Here is a 17,811-nt window from a genome sequence, read left to right as displayed (position 1 = left end):
ATTCATGCATAACTTTGACACAAGTTACAAATAGTTTTCACATTTGGAACTGAACTGTGTGTGTTAAAATTTCCCTACAATGCGTAAACTTCTGTCATGTGTGTTTTTTCCATTCACATGAAGAAATGACAAATATGTATGAGAAAATGAGTTGATAATGTTATCCTTCTGCTATGCTCTCTTGGTCCGTGTTCGCTCTTAAGAATATATTTTGGAAGCTGTTAGCAAAATCTAGGCTGGTAAATATATCAATATATAAAAAGAATTTGACCCAACATATTGGGTTAGCAAATATGGAGTTATATCTCATTGTACAAAAGCTGCCCAATCAAGTCCTTACTTTATGCATATGTTATTTACTGCACAGACTTTGGTGCCATGACAAATACCAGCAAGCAAATTGTGCACCAAACAATACTTGTGCATACCAGAGTAGCAAACCAGAAGCCTCAGCAATCTCAGCCTAATACATGGACTTGACAGTGGATCGGTCAGCTTGAGGCACTCTGCTAGCGGGCACAATGTGAAATACTCCATCCAATCCGTCTGTCTTCGTTTAACAAAAGAACCTCCAGCACCTGGGAACCTTCCGCAGTCTCGAGTCTGTTCTATTTGATCCCATCAGTGCTGCTTTATTACACGCTCGCAACTTTCTCCACCTGGCTGCTGTCGAGAGATGAATTATGGATGGATGCGACTTGGGCAGCACCGCCGGGCCAACCGCTGCAGGATTACTTTCAATTTGCTCTTTTCACCAGTCATCCTTGCGGGACTTTTGGGGTGTTATTTAGATTAGTGCCTGAATCCCGACGCCAGACAATCATGAAAGAAGTGTTGAGGAGTGAATTACGAAAGAAGGGCAAACACGAAGCATTGCAATGCTCACATTCCTTTTGAGAGCAAGTTGCCCTCTGTGACGCCATTGTTGTCCCTGATAACGGCTTCTAAATGTGCTTGCCCGCTAACAGGGAGCCAGAGGGAAGTAGAAAGGACAGGGCTCCTTGTTAATAAAGCCCAACCAGAAGGACAGTGAGAGCCTGCAGGCTTCCAAAAGGATTATAACGGTGTCCGGCAGATTTAGCCTTTGAGGAAAGAATAAGAAATAGTGTAGTGAGGATGCTGAGAGTTGATGTTGTTTACATTGTGACTTGGTCGGGTCAGAACCCTCGAAATTGTTAAACACTTCTCACACATTTCTCTCAAGTGTAAGCAAGTGCACCCCTATTTTTTTACAAATAGTGTTCAAAATTATTTGCTGAGGCCAAGTCCACAGAGATATTCATAACATCTCCATCCACACCTCTGGCATTTTAAAAGTCTGTCAATTCCGGACAGTAACCTGCTACTTTTTTTTACACGTTTTAAAAAAAACTTGGATTAAAAAAACTACCATTCCCATCATGCCTACAGTGCAGATTCAGGAAGTAGCTTCTGCATGGACTGCTTGCACCGAGGCAGTTAAAAAAGCGCCTCCTTCCTTTGTAAGTATAAACAGTGTGGACACCTCGGGCTTATAGACAAGTTTGGCTGATATTCCAGAGCTCCTGACTGTGTGGGAAACATGCTAACCACTAAGCATATTCCGCTCACCTATCGCAGTTGGGTTTTGGAACCCATTAACCCCCCCCCCAAAAAATGAGGTAATACTAGATGGAAAAAATAGTACATTAGCAATTAGGTATGTTGTCTTTTTTTGCTTGAATGTTTTTTCCTCATTTGGTGTATGGATACATTGTGGCTTCCGTGTTTTGTATGTTTTGGTGTTATGCAATGCTTCCAGGTAGCAATGTGCATGTGCACAAAAAATAACCTATCATGTGTGCTCACGAAAGTAAAGTGGGCCCATTTCGTGGTTTCAGTCCTCGCCCATATGTGGCAATTTCAAGGATTTTGTGCAACCGACTGAAGTGAACATTATTTTGCATTGGAGATTAAGAAGCAAGAGGGAAAGAATTATGGTTATGGCAGTTTGTGGGGCACTTACTGTGACATCTGCTCTGAGGACCGTGTGGGTGAGGGTCGGAGCCTGGAGTGTTAGTTCCAAATGCCACTGAGTGTTATCAGCTCCTTCGTCCGCCATTTCTTTTCACACCTGTCTATTTTGGGGACAAATTGTGACATTTGTTGCCTTTTGATGACATATAGGTCAGATGTACGCAACCCGAACATTCAGACTGCAGTCGCCTTGGATACATACCACATTTATGACCACATATGTAAGAGGCCTGTGTTGCATTTGCAAAAATTGAAAATCTACTCTTCACACGGACAGGAAAAGATATGAGCGAGAAAATCAGAATTGACGTGCATAGTGACTCTTCAGCAGTGGCTTACGCAGCACCAAAACAACTCTCTTAACTAGCTATTTAGCTTCCTGTGTAGTACAAAACTATAGCGACTACGACATCAAAGTCGTTGTTGGAGCATGGAACTAATTTTTGTGTGCTTATATTTGCGTAGTACATATTTTTTCACTGAGACACTTCTCCTTTTCTTTCGGTGCTATTGCAGAAGGCAGAAAAAAACGGAAATGATGAGTAAAAAAAAGTTGACCAATTACAGCTTTTCAGTCCGTGTCGTGAAGTTAGAATTTTTTGGAGGTGTCCGTCAAGAGGGTTTGGAAGGCGAGAGCCCCCGAGTTAGAAGTCGCACACACACAGGCCTGTCACGATAATGAATATATCGATTTATCGAATTGTAATTGAATTGTGATTGCTCTCTAACGTACCTGGAAGCTCCACCAAAGTACTCTAACGTCCAAAGTTACCTTAACGAAGGCATGTCATCCTCTGGAAGTTTTACCGGTGATATATATAATATATGATATCCAGTGGAAAGTAAACAAAAACATGGCTGATGGCACCATCATGTTTAGCATTGACATAAATGATTATATGCAAGCTACAAGCGTTTTTTTTCCAACTCAAGTGGCATTTCTTGTCCTAGTCAGAGGTCGTAGAGTTACAATATAGTGCACCAGTGAAATGTAAAGTGGTATTCAGAAATGCCGATGTTTGACAAGTACCGTACTTCTCCTTTAAAAGCTTTTTCTCCTTAACCCTCAAAAAAATAGAAGGGGAATGATTAATCAGCGGTGGTAGACTTTTAATTACAATTAGTCCGCTCAGTGAAACCTCTCACGTCTCTTGAGGCCTTCAAATAAAGACGCCCAAGATAATTAAGCCTGCCACCTGTGTAATAGTCCTCAGCTGATGGGATGCAGTTGCTGCATTAGTGCAACAAAGGGGCCGCTAATGGAAGCGTGTAAGATCAGGTGGTGCTACAACAACACAGCGGTGTGTTCCCGACTGTATGTCTCCCAGTGCTTGCGAGGCGAGCCGAGTTGTGTCACTGCGTGTTACCGTGATACTCGGCAGTGTTGCGTCGAGGGGCGATCAAGCATCACAGTCTTCTGAGCGTTGCATCGCTTTGTGTTAACTCAAAGCGGACTCTGTTTGGAGCGTTAGCTTTGCATGGGAACATTTTCATTGGAGTTGGTTGTTCTAACCATGAGAAATATGTGACTTAGTCTCTCTGCTTTTTCTATCAACTTTAATGCATTAGTGAGTCATTCGGGATCATCTTCAATCAGAAGAAGGCAATATTCGTTCAAGTGCATTTTCAAGGGGATAATAAAAACTCCTCAGACATTCTGCGGGGGAATACATTATTGCTGAGAAAAATCCATCTCTCTGTTTTAGGATAATATGATTTCAGTGGTTGAGCGTGTTGCAGCATTTAATGTAAGGAACTACAATTGTAGCACTGCCTCAAATTGCTCCATTTGTGGGGCTGCAAAAATGATATGCTTAATTTCTACGAAACTGTAAGTTAAGGAGTATTTTGTGTCAGCTGGTTGCAGGGTTGGTTTCCGACTGTTTGTCGTCGTGGACACCAGCATGCACCCCAGCAGGTCATACGCCCACTATCATAACATCCTCAGTTATTATTATTATCATTGCAAGCCTTTTAACGCCACAAACTCGGACAGTTGGCTCTAATTAAAGATTCATGTGAGTGTGTTAGGACACCTTCTTAACCCCACCCCTATGTGTTCTTTTAACGTTTCACTCTTCTTACTGTAATTACCAAAAAAAAAAAAAAACACACAGGACCTTATATGTGGCGTTTCGTCTTAATTTGCATATGTTGCTGCATTTAATCACGTTTATGTGTCAAAAAAATATATAGGTGGTGTACTGCAGTAACCTCCGCATATGATATTTATCTATATTTTATTGTGCAATTAGAAAATAAAATAAAAAAAGTATAAAGGTGACTATAGTCGTGTTTTGTCATGTCTACAGTTTTGTCATGTCTACAGGGCTCTAATAATGCTTTGTTAATTTTTTTGTTAATTTTAAAACAAATTTTTAATAATTTGTCTACCCACCAACTATATGTGGTTTCTTAAGTTTTTATTATTTGCAGTTTTATTATTATTATTATTTATTACTGATTGATTGATTTTCTTTATTCTTGATTTGTTTATTTATTTTTCATCTTATTTTGTGCAGAAAAACAAAAATTACGATATTTGAGAACAGTGGAATGTTTTATTTTATTGTAGAAAATCAGAACCAAAGCACTGAAAAAGTTTGTGTATTTTTCTGTTTTTAATAAATGCGTTTTTGTTTTTTTTCTTTTGGAAAACCTGATGCGGCCCAGCCTTGCCCAGACCCTAGCTCCAGTGGCCCCCAGGTAAATTGAGTTTGAGACCCCTGACCTAAACAAAGCCATTAACATTATCCACAGTGTGGATCTGGTGATACTCTCTCACTTGCTCCTGCAGAATTACCAATGACTTTTTTTAACTGGCTTTGTGATGATTTTACACTAACTTTCATCCATTTTCTCTCTCACACACACACTAGTGAGTGTGTGATGGTGTGCTCTGCCAATGTGTAGCTGCACTTCCTCCCTCCACGGATGGATGGACACGGGCGACGGGCATCTCTCTCGTGTAAATGACTAATCTGTTCCTCTCGGTGGCTCGCTCATACAGGCGTTGTGTATGTGTGCTAATGTGGAGATGAGTGGGCACGTAGGAACGCAGTGTGAGAGCAGCCATTTGAAGAGCTGGAGTGCACTGCTGGGTTTCAGCCTGCGAGTGCCGCTTTCAGAGGAGGAACGCTTGGCTTCGCCGCCTACGTACTCCCAGGCACAGCTTCCTTCTCATTTGTCAGCAGTGTCGTGCGCACCTGCAGCGCTGTTTGCAACCTGGTGGTCTCATCAGCACCTTTAAGCGCTCCTTCATGCACTCTCATGCTCACTTGAGTTTGTTTAAAGCAGGGGTCTCAAACTCAATTTACCTGGGGGCCACTGGAGGTGGGCGAGGCTGGGCTGCATCAGGTTTTCCAAAAAAAAACAAAAAAAAACGCATTTATTAAAAACAGAAAAATGAATAAACTTTGCTTTGGTTCCGATTTTCTACAAGAAAAGCTCTGATAAAACATTCCACTGTTCTCAAATATCTTCATTTTTATTTTTCTACACAAAATGAGATCAAGAACAAAGAAAATCAATCAATCAGTAATAAATAAATATAATAATAAAACGGCAAATAATTAAAACTTAAGAAACCACATATAGTTGGTGGGTAGACAAATTATTTTTTTCAGATTCAAATTAACAAAGCATCATTAGAGCCCTGTAGACATGACAAAACACGACTATAGTCACATTTATACTCTTTTTATTGACAACATATTGCGCAACTGCAGGGTCTTGAGACACATGCTAACTCGCAAACTAGAGAGCTAGCGACCTAAACGCTAGCCTCCAAGTTATTTCCTTTAAACTTAAAAAGCCCAAAACTTACCACTTCCACACGGATAGGGAGGATAACTATTAACAGTTATTTAACCTTTAACATGAACATTAATCAAACGTAATATTTTTTTCTGGGTACATGATACCATACAGCATCCATATCAAACTTGCGCGGGCCGCACTAACATTAAACTCTCATATCAAGGCGGGGGCCTCAAACTAGTGTCCTGGGGCCACATTTGGCCCGCGGGCCGCATGTTTGAGGCCCCTGGTCTAAAGAATGAAGAACTGAAAAATTACTTTTGTTTGTAGTAGTCCAGTCATGTCTGACTGATTTGAGTTATTGAGTTATAACATCCAGCACGATGCACTTCTGCCTTGCTTCGTTTTATGTATACGATATAGCAAAAAGCATTGTTTGAGTCATCTTCATGTTCAAACATAGTATCTGCAGCCTCACCATCGATTATCCAGGCCCATGAGTTTAATTTGTTGACTTTGCGCTATCATTAAAACATGGGAGGCCGCAGAGGATGGAAATAGCACAGATGGAAATAAATGACGGTGGATGTTTAGGAGGGAGCAACCACCACCCCCCACCCCCCACCACACCCTCCACAATCATTCTGTATCACCTCCTGCAGCTTCACTGCCCACTCTACTGTCTAAATGTTGTGTTGTTGCTGTCTAACTTCTACTTGAAAAGCAGTCTTCCCGACCTCTCTTCTCTGCAGTGTTTTGATGCTGATGTGAGCTGCAGTAATAAAAAAAAAAAGCCTACTTTGACATGTGGATGTGATTCAAATGGAAAAATCCTAATCCTAAAATAAATTGGCATTATCGTATTTAGGTTCTCGTAGTTTAAAGGTGAAATGTTTGTTTTTTGTTTTTTGTTTTTCCTCTGTCTTTCTGTTTATTTAGACCACACATACAGGCATAATAAAGATGATGTGAAGTTCGGAGTGTCTGTGAATGCATCTCTCCGTCTGTTTAGTGATAAGTCATTCCAATGACGAATTGTCAGACTCTGACGACGACGACTCTGACGACGACGACTAATACGACAACTACGACTACGACTACTACTACTACTACTACTGTCATCATAACAGAGAGACTTTGCTTGTTATGATGCATATGCGTTAATTATGCTAAAGAAATGTATGTAATTAATTAATTTGATACATAATAATAGTGCACCCATAATGATACTGCATGTAATACGACAACGACTCTGACGACTACAACTACTATTACGACTACTACTACTTCTACTACTACTACACTGTATATCCATAATAATACTGCATGTAATACACTAATGCCACAATAATAAACATAGTTATACTGGAAATTCATGGAAGTAGTAGACAACAACAATGAATGTCTATATATATATATATAGTGTACTGTATATATAAATAATAGTGATTAGTTATAATTGTTAAATGAATACCTTTCAAATGTGAGCATTATTATTTTTGTATAGGCAGCACTGTCACGTTTCTATCTAATTCAAATGTGCATGTGTACCTAATGTGAGAGCAAACAAAGCTGTGAAGAAATTCCGTTTAATTCCCATAACAGCCGTATATACATGAGGAAAGCTGACATGCCATCTGTCTTGTTGCAGCAGATAATGCACGTAAATAGACTTAAATGCTCTAAAGACCTGGTGCTGGTGGATGGTAAAGACCCAGAGACGCAGGGAATTCATTTTAATCTGCTCAACTGTGAAATGAGAGAAGAAGAAGAAGGGAAAAGCAGCCGTGGAGTACACATGAACAGCAGGTGCAATGGCAGGTGGCTGGTGGCTGACACGTTCCTCTGTAAGACGGAAGATGCAGAAACCCCGTTGAGGGTTGCTAGCGGACAGGTGTGTGTGTTTGTATGTGAGAACATGATGCATGACTGAAATGGCGTTGCTATGACAACATCGGTTGTTGACTCTTAGATGCAATTTTACATCAGTGAACTTTGCAGATCATTATTATTTTGGGGCATGTGACCAGTACTTTAAATGTCAATGCATGCTGTTTAATCAAATACCACCACCGGGTATCATTTCCCCCTTAGACAGCAGGTAGACGGCACCAACACAACTTGCATCATCCCTCCCCAGCACATTACAGTGCACATGTCGACCCACCTGCTGTCTGACCCATGGTGCGTTCACTTGCCAACTTATTAATGAGCACATGCTACCAGATATGCGCTAGAAAAAGGAAGATTTAGAATGACTTACAGGTGAATTTGGGGGGAAATAATAAATGTATACAGTGCATATGTTTTGTTAGTGTCTTTGGCTGAAAAATACAAAAAATAATCTCAAGGGTCAATGCTATATAAAGTAACCTTGGACCTACTTTTATAGTAGTAGTATGGATTTACTACCCACTGAAAATGACACACAGCCATAATTGTTGAAATGGCTGGCAATACAACTGAATAGCAAGATAATTGTGTCTTGCATACAGTCAGTCATTGCATGATGGATGCGTGGGGAGCTTTGTTTCACTGTAATAATAATAATAATACATTTTATTTGTATAGCGCTTTTCAAAATACTCAGACACTTTACAGAAGAGTGAAGTTGAATAAAGCAAGTAAACAGAATAGAAGACACACCAAAATACAACATTCATTGGTTAATACACAGTTAAAACATGAGTAAAAGCGGGGCGGGGCACAGCAGTCAGATATAAAAAAGTTAGACATTAAAAACAGATTTAAAGAGGTGGGTTTTGAGTTGTTTTTTGAAGTTGGGAAGGTCAGGGCAAGCATGGAGCAAATGGGGCAAAGAGTTCCAGAGGGTGGAGGCAGCGATAGAGAAGGCTCTGTCTCCCCAGGTTCGGAGCTTGGTCTTACAGGGGAGTGCCAGGAGGTTTGAGTCTGAGGATCGAAGGGGACGCGGGGGATTGCGTGGATGGAGGAGGTCTGTGAGATATGGGGGGGTCAGATCGTGGAGGGCTTTGTAGGTGATGAGAAGAATTTTGAAGTGAATGCGTTGCATACAGGAGACCTTTGCTCTCTCTCCTTTTTGTCATCACGTATAGTTCATTTATAATATCTTGAAGTTTAAAACCAATTGTGTTTTACCACCAAGCCAGATAAACAAAACAACACGTCAGTTCCACTTCCATCACTCAGAAACCAACATTTGAGTGACCAGTGATGTAACCTCATGTGTCAGTCACTTTTACCCTAAGGCCGCCTTCTGCTTGCATGACAAGCCTTTCTATAATGTTAGGAAGATATACTGGTGAAGTACTATACCTGTAGATGCATTTCAGCATGATGCCTCTTGAGTGGTAGCTTACTTATTTTTATCAAACTACTGTGTGTGTGTGTGTGTGTTCATTGTGTATTTGCTGTAATCTACTCACCTCTCATCACCATTCCAGGCTGACTAATGTGAATATTCATCTGTGAGCCAGAATGAATTGTAAATTAGTGCCAGAAGGTGAGAGATGTTAGTCGTTATTAAGTTGTCTGAAACAGGAATAGGTGATCATTTAAATGCTTGCAAAGTCGTTTTTATCCTTTCTACTGTTTCATGTAAAATCACCTGCTTTAAGTTTCTAGTAGATTGTGACAAAAAAGCTGCCTTGATTGAAAGTGTTGCTCGGGTTGGTTCAGTATGCACAAAATAATTATTGAAAAAAAAACTGCACCTTTTGCATTTTAGCTATTTGCAATACATAAATGACTGGCTTTATAGTTTAAAATAATAAATCAGCTTTGGATCACCTCTGCCAAAAACAAAAGCGAAAGTTCTGCACTTGGTGTCAGCGTGATGATTTGGAACCATCAACTCCTCTTCCACAATGAAAATTCAGTTGTGTCTGATTTGCATCTTGAAGTATTTGTCAGGTTCAAACTCCTGTGACACTTGTAAAAACACTTAAATACAGAAATACAGAAGAGACAGACAACAATATTCAAAGTTGCTCGCAGCGAGGAGAGTGAAACCACATACCCAGTGACATGCCGCTCCACTCTGAATATGCAGTTCACACTCCTCTCTTTTTATTCCCTTTCGGGGGTCCCTACAACATGGTCGTGCAACTCAAAGGGGGGGGTGGAGAAGGCAGTTGCACAAGCTGTATTTGTTTGTCTATGTGTGTGTGTGTGTATGTGAGAGTAATTACTTTTAATGTTTTATGAGTTCTTATCTTGACACATTCTTGCAGGATTAACATGAGCATCTACATGGTCGCTGTTGGCGCATCCAGGCACCTCCAGGATCTGGGGGTCACTGAGGGTCTCTGATTAGGGTCACGGGAACATTCCTTCCTCAGCACATTCAAACACTTTCTATTGTCTAAGCAAATGGATATAAGGGTGATAACTAACAAAATAATACTTGTATCTACATTTTATTCTAACAGTATGATTGTACATTTTCAAATTTTACAGTTTGACTGATGATGGAACTATTGCCTATTACATTTATTCCCAACAGTTTGTCGTAAAATGATCAATTATTTCCCCATCTTTTCTTTTCTCAGGTTTTTGGCCGAGTGATTGTAGCCCAGAGAGGAGAAGGAGGTAGCAGAACTAGGAAGGCCATGGATGTTTCCCTCAGCCAGAATGTGGCTTGGCTCCTGCTTTTCTTCTTTCTGACGGTCTACACGCCGTCCACCCAGGGCCAAGGATGTCCTCAGCGTTGCGACTGCATCAGCAAGCTCAAGATGGTCTCCTGCCATGGTAAGCGCCTTTCTACATTGCCTGAAGGCATCCCGCTGGACACCAGGATCCTGGACCTGAGTGGGAATAAACTGCGCTGGGTGGAGTATGGTGACCTGCTTCCTTTTCCCCACCTGGAAAGACTCGACCTCAGCGAGAACATGATCAGCGTCCTGGAACCAAATGCTTTTTCTAGTCTCCAGAGTCTGCAGTCACTTTCCCTGAGGGCTAACCAGTTGAAATTGGTCCCAATGGGGGCTTTCTCAAACCTGTCCAACCTCACCTCTTTGGACTTGAGTGGGAATAAGATTGTGATTCTTTTAGACTTTACTTTTCAAGACCTGAAAAGTCTGAGGGACCTGGAAGTTGGAGACAATGATCTGGTGTATATCTCTAACAAGGCCTTTTTGGGTCTGGTGGGACTGAGGGAGTTGACCATCGAAAGGTGCAACCTGACGTCCGTGTCAAGCCAATCTTTGTCTTACCTTCATAACGTGGTCACACTGCGACTGCGCTACCTCAGCATCTCTACCTTAGAGGATCAGAACTTCCGTAAGCTGGGAAACCTAAGGAGCTTGGAGATTGATCACTGGCCCTTTTTGGAGTACATCTCCCCCCACAGCCTGCAAGGTCTTAACTTGTCGTGGCTGTCCATCACGCACACCAACCTCACATCTGTGCCCACTTCGGCCCTACGCAGCCTCTCCCACCTAACCAGCCTCAACCTCTCATTCAATCCTATTTCCGTCCTGGAGTCCTGGGGGCTGCGGGACCTTCTCAGGCTGAAGGAGCTTCATCTGGTCAACACCAGGCTGGTAATGGTGCAGCCGTACGCCCTGGGCGGTCTCAGACAAATCCGCCTCCTTAACCTTTCAGCTAACAATCTAGTGACCCTGGAGGAGGGTGCTTTTCACTCAGTCAACACTCTGGAGACGCTCCGCTTGGACGGGAACCCCTTGGCATGTGACTGCCGCTTGCTTTGGATCCTTCAACGCAGGAAGACGCTTAATTTTGATGGTGCTTCCCCCGTGTGCATGACGCCCGTGGAGGTGCAGGGCCAGGCTCTAAGCGCCTTCACGGACTCGGCCCTTTTTGACCATTTCACCTGCCAGAAGCCCAAAATCCGCAACAGGAAACTTCAGCAGATATCAGCTCGCGAGGGGCAGGTGGTGTCATTCGTCTGCAGGGCGGAGGGTGAGCCTACGCCAGTAATATTTTGGATATCTCCTCAACGCCGTCGCATCACCACCAAGAGCAATGGCCGCTTGACGGTATTAAAGGAAGGCACCTTAGAAATAAGGTACGCCCAGGTCATGGACAGCGGAACCTACATCTGCATCGCCAGTAACGCTGGTGGGAATGACACTTACTTTGCTACGCTCACTGTCAGTGGTCTTCCACTCGACGCCGCGCTCATGGGCAATCGCACCTACTACGCCGGGGACCTCAACGACACCAACTTAAATGACACCAGAGTCTTCCTGAAGTTCACCCTGGACCTCAAGACTATCCTTATCTCCACAGCAATGGGCTGTATCATGTTCCTGGGGGTGGTCCTCTTCTGTTTTATCCTGCTTTTTGTGTGGAGTCGTGGGAGAGGACAACACAAAAACAATTTCTCCGTGGAATACTCTTTCAGAAAGGTGGATGGGCCCGCCGCCAGCGGAGGACAGGGCGGGGCACGCAAATTCAACATGAAAATGATTTGATCCTACAGGAGGAGGTGTACTTTTTTATTGCTGCTTTGCTAATACCTGAGAAGATACCCGGACTCAGCTCCTGAAGGACGGAAAGCATTTAAAACTTAAAGCACAAACTGGTGACCAGTCCGGGGTGTACCCCGTGTTTTGAGGAACACTTCAGCCAGAATAGGCTCCAGCTGACTTATGACCTTGCACAGGATACGTATTGTAGAAAATGAACAGATGAACTTGTCCTTCACTTAAGGCTCTTTTGAAATGTCAAAGACGTTCATCATTTGCTCTTTGTGCTTACAACATTTAACACAATGCCAGGACATTTTGGTTGGAGGAAAAATGACTTGCCTGAAAGGAAAGAGAAACCAAAAGTTTGAATTCAAATTTTTAAGAAATTTTAGTAAAATTGTGTGTGAACGGTTAACACAATAAGGGGCAAAACTATCTTGGCAAAAAAGCATGCTCGGATAATCGAACCAACTTTTCCATAGGTGTCAGGGGTTGTCACTTTATGGGAATTTTCTACGTCTTTATCAGTGAAAAAGTTACATTACCAGACTTAAGGTAGTTGTAGTTTTGCAGGGACAAAGTTGTTACAAGAAAAAAGTAAAAATGGTTGTTATCATACCATACAAGTAGTAATGCGATACGATTTGTTATACACCTCAGTCGAACTTTGTTCATTTTTTTAATTGAATGAATGTTGCTAAAAATAATCACTCATGACCAATCGCTTATCCCCTTTGAAAGTGTAGCATTTATTTGGAAAAATCTCTACATCTCAATGCATAACTCTTTTGGTCCACATTACAAGGGTTTTATTAAGAAAACGATAAAAATACTCACAGTTCAAGTGCAGTAACAGTGCTTAAGTTTGTGTACGACTGCCTACTAAATTCTAATCTATAACAAATATGGACACATACAGTAAATAAATAAAATTACTACTTACGTATTTCCAGATTAGGGCTCTCAGTAAATGCCACGGACTTGCCAAAAATATCTATATTTGTATTCCAAGTTATTTACTAGGAGGAACTATTTTGTTGCTATGGTACCTCATCAGTGCTAGGTATTTCCCACTCAACCATTACAATTAACGGCGCACATGTATTTTAACATATACATGTTAAAATGAATACACTTGATCCTCAAACTCTTTGTGTTAAAGATAGATGACTTGTAGTGTACATACGGCTCAGAGAAGATGTGTATCAAAGGGAATATACTGTATAAAATGTACTATACATTTAGCAGTTATGGCATCCTTGTGCTTGTTTTCTAGAACTGTTGTGCAGTCACTTTTTACCATCCGGCTTTTGCAGCGTTTTTCTCATCTAGACAGATATTGCACTGAGACATGAATGCTCCCTATGCTCACAGAGGGCATTTATTTCAGGTTTGGGTTGACGCACATCATTTTTTTGGGCAGCAGTAGATAACGTTTTGTGTCAGGGGCCAAATGTGCTAATAACATTGTGTACTAGAACGAAACACTGGAATGAAAAAGTACCTCGGTTCATATTAGAAGGGTGATGGTTGCAAAGGCAGATCACTTTTGGTTTAAGAAATAAAAACCCATTTCCATTGGAATGAATTAGGGATGCTGCGATCAGGGTATTGCTGCCAATTTCGATACCGATTTATCCATGAGTGAGATCAATCGATACTGATCACATTCATTAACTGTACATTTTTCAATGTATTTATAAGTGGAATTGGCCAATGGCCAATTCCAAGGGCCCCTGGATAACAAAATAAATGTTTGTTCGGATTGTCTCTCTTTGCCTTTATTTGTATGAATTAATATTTGTTCCCTTTGACACAAACCTGAATTTAATTAGACACATGTTCTGGAGTAATGTGTATGTAATAATACATGCAAAATAAATTGTTCAATAATTATTTCTTAGTTCAAGATAACAAAAATTAACACAATAAAGTAATACAAATGCTAAATAGAAATCTGTCCTGCTGGAGTTTAAACAGAATAAATAAGGTTTATGAAGTGATCAAACACGCTGGCATTGATTGGCATAGATGCATCATTTTGTTGGCAACCTAGTGGACGTGACACAGCAGACATCGGTTTTGTGATTGGCTTTGAAAGTTGTATCAGTATATCGATATTTGGCAATCCCATGTTTTTTTACGGTAATTCGTTAATTTTCATCGGTCCATTGATCGGGGCATGTCGAGAATGTATGGCCATGGACTGGCAAACATTGTTATGGTCATAAGCATGCATGCATTCATACTAATACAGTATCATATCTAAAGTTGCCCCAAAAGTGGTCCAATTTAGAGTTCAACCTTATTTTGGAGGGAAAAATATGCCTCAAAATGTACAACTCTCTGACTTTTCTTTTCTCTGATAACCATAGAATAGGTAATGGAACTATAAAGTATCTGTCTGCTCAGTACAATATCAGCATTCTAATTAAATAAAGATCACAGCATTTATTTCATCTAAAAAATAATTTTACCAAGCAGGTGCTAACGTAAATATCATGGTAGCAGAAGCCATTTTTACCATTCATTGCAAATGTTTTGCATTACATTACATTGTTAAAGTAGTAATATTATGAGACACAAACTAAGCAAAATGAAGGTGGAATTTTGAGGGTTGCTGAAATAGTTGTAATGGGAGTAAAATCATATAATCATAAAAAATATTATGGAGAATAAAGTCGTAATATTTTCAAATAAAATTTCCAAACATAATTTAAGAAGAAAGACTAAATATTTGGGAAAATATTTTTGAAAAAAAAGCAAAAATGGAAAACACCTAGAATATATATATATATTACTATTTATGTTGTAAATTTAATATAAATGTAAATTTGTAATACGCTTTTTCACCTACATCACAAAGAAGAGAGGCAGTTTTTTTTTGGTTTACAAAATCTCAAAGTGGCCCTTGCATTCTCTCATTTTTCAGTTTTTTCAGTTTCAAAATGTGTACACCCCAGTTCATAGTGCATTTTAGTTTCCCTAACGTTTTGTCAGGAGAGTATTTGAACTCATGACAAACTAAAATTAAAAACAATTTTCAGAATTTCTTTGTGCATTCCAAATAATTCCATCATATTCTTGTGAAAAGTCTCCAACATAGAAAGTTCCTGGAAGGTTGCATCCCTCAAAAATAAATGAACGAAATTGATATAAACAACTCTTAAGTGTTGAAAGCTAAACTGCAATACTGTATGTAATGTAAAACGTTTGTTTGATTGATAAAAAAACCATTGATTTAGTTGACATTTCATTTCATTTCCCTGCTGGCTCTCTATTTAATAGAGAGCCAGCCACAATACATTAAATATTATATTTGGACTGACTGAATCGTAATAGGGACAATAGGGACAAAATACTGCTCTGCTGACCTCTGTTGGTTGTACGTGGTAGTGCAGAAAGAGTGAAACCGTTCTCCATTTTAAAAAATGAATGACGGCATATTTTTGTCATGTGAAAACCATGAAATGTAAATATTGAGACTGTTGCGCAGTGTTTTGTATTGTGTTTTATACATAGAAAATAAAAAAGGGAAACAGTGTTTATAAAGCATGCAATATATCTTGTCCATTGGGCCATTTTTTTGCTAACCAAACCAACTATTGTTTTTAATCCTTTACAACTGCCAACACTGTGATAGTTTGATTTAGATTTTGTCTTGGTTCACTTTTAATCAATCCATCTGCAAAAAACACAAAAATGGGCTTTTTGTGGCATTTGTCAATTTGCTCCATCAACTCTCAAAAAAAGAAATAAATGACTTTTGTGAGCAGACACGGCAAAATGCTGTGTATGACTTTGTATTTGAAAACTACCCCGAAATCACAAAATAATGCCTGAATTACTTATTGTAGTAGTCAGTAACTGTGATTGGCTGGCAACCAGTCCAGGGTGTACCCCGCCTCTCACCCGAAGACAGAATGTAGTCTGTAAATGATGATGCTCATACTCCTGTCAATCAAACCACCAACCAAGCCTGTCATAGTTTTAGACATGGCAATGTTTGGCATTAAATCTGAACCAAACTATGATTTACTGCATGTCATGTGATTGTCACTTACTGTTGTGTAGTAGTTTCCTCTGGAATGTCTCATTATTCTTTGTCTTTTTTCAAGATAAGTCACCATCATAATAATAATTTCATGAACGGAGTCTGGCTGTTTATCTTTTCTGTGTACATAATACAAAACAGTCCATCGTTTTGTACAACAGTTATGTATGTATAATTTTTTTTTACTAATTTGTAATTGTATTGAGTTGTGGACTCCGATAGAGCAGCTACACACAATAACCCGTACAGAAAGCATTGTAGACCTTCCAGAATCTGCACCTATTCAGCTGTAACTATGATGAATGGGGAAATCTGTATAATCTAACACAGCTGCAAACTCTTACACATCTCAGGGATTTCGATGTTTTTATGTTGATATAAAATACTGCAACTTTTGCCCAGACATTGAGAGAATGACAAAGAGGTACTCGATCAACAATGATTTTATTGGACCGAACAATCAGAGCAAGACAACCATGGTCGAAAGTAGAAATTTTTAAGCAGGAATGAATGGACACGAAAAAAGTGCACATAAAAAATGTTATAAAAAGATTTGTGTCCTGAGTGGTTAGCATATTGGCCACACATTATGGAGATCGAGAAGACCTGGGGTCGAATCTGAGATTGAGTGAAAACAAATGTTTTCCTCTTATTTTGTGTGGAAGTGGTAATTTTTTTCGTTTTAAAAAATGTTTTTAAAATTACATAAAATGCTTTAGTTCCATATAAATTTGAATAATAAATTGAATATATCATAATGGTACTAGTACAATATGTTCTAGTGGCAGGGCGACTTGACAGGGAAGAATTTTCCTTGCCAAACAATGTGAGCCAGAAACAATTTGGCCAGGAAGGCGAGGTGTTCCCAGGCAGGGGAGGAGTGCTTCAAAGACTGAGAACTTATTTATTATGATTTTAATCTGTTTTTAATACCGTAAGCTTACCCCTAATTATTTGTTCTAATGTCACATTGATGCATTACATTGATATGGCAACACATTGAGGCTGAAATAGTATATAAAAAATTCATATAATTTCATGAATTACTACCACTACAAGTATGTCAGTGCTTGTGGTATACGTATATAGTGGTTAGTACAGCAGAGAAGGCCTTGCTGGCCCTGACTGCACACCACTATATAAGAAGCCTATAGTTGATTAAAATTGCCTTGCTGTAATGGAAGTCATTAAAACAGCATTATGGGACTTTTGCAAACTGAAAAAATGAAGCAACTTTTTAATATTTACAGATTATTTTGAAGCTCTGATGATGGTTTAAGTGCTTCATAGTAAGTCTGTCATAAGTCAGTCAGACAGCTGTAAGGATGTGGTCTTGGCTGCATTTTGGCTGCAAGCTGTGCAAGTTGGACCCTGACGCTCTGGAGAAGCTTCAGGAGGGATGCCGGCCAGGCGGGGCTGCATCAGAGAGGAGATCTGTGGGTAAGTGCTGCCTGATGTGTTTGTATACAAACGGCCTTTCATGGTGTTGAGGTGTGCTGGTGTCACAAGAGGCCCCTGAGGAGGCTGGACGTTAGTTGGGTCCCACCCTCTCCAATAGTACCAGTCCCTCTGCAGGGGGCACTGGTTGTT

The 17,811-nt window shown here is 40.1% G+C and overlaps 1 protein-coding gene across 1 annotated transcript in view; it reads left to right on the top strand.

Annotated features, from left to right (window-relative positions):
* lingo3a (leucine rich repeat and Ig domain containing 3a) overlaps positions 1–16,859 on the top strand; it is a 34,709-nt gene extending 17,850 nt beyond the window's left edge. Inside the window, exon 2 of the mRNA XM_058073680.2 lies at positions 10,284–16,859. Coding sequence (XP_057929663.2) covers positions 10,344–12,170 — 1,827 coding nt within the window. The 5' untranslated portion in view covers positions 10,284–10,343 and the 3' untranslated portion in view covers positions 12,171–16,859. The remainder of the gene's footprint in view (positions 1–10,283) is intronic.
* The last annotated feature ends 952 nt before the right edge of the window (positions 16,860–17,811 follow it).

This window comes from Doryrhamphus excisus, linkage group LG4 (genome assembly GCF_037039965.1).
Source record: "Doryrhamphus excisus strain RoL-2023G ecotype Guam linkage group LG4, RoL_Dexc_Guam_v1.1, whole genome shotgun sequence".
NCBI lineage: Eukaryota > Metazoa > Chordata > Actinopteri > Syngnathiformes > Syngnathidae > Doryrhamphus > Doryrhamphus excisus.
This window is presented reverse-complemented; position numbering and strand designations above follow the sequence as displayed.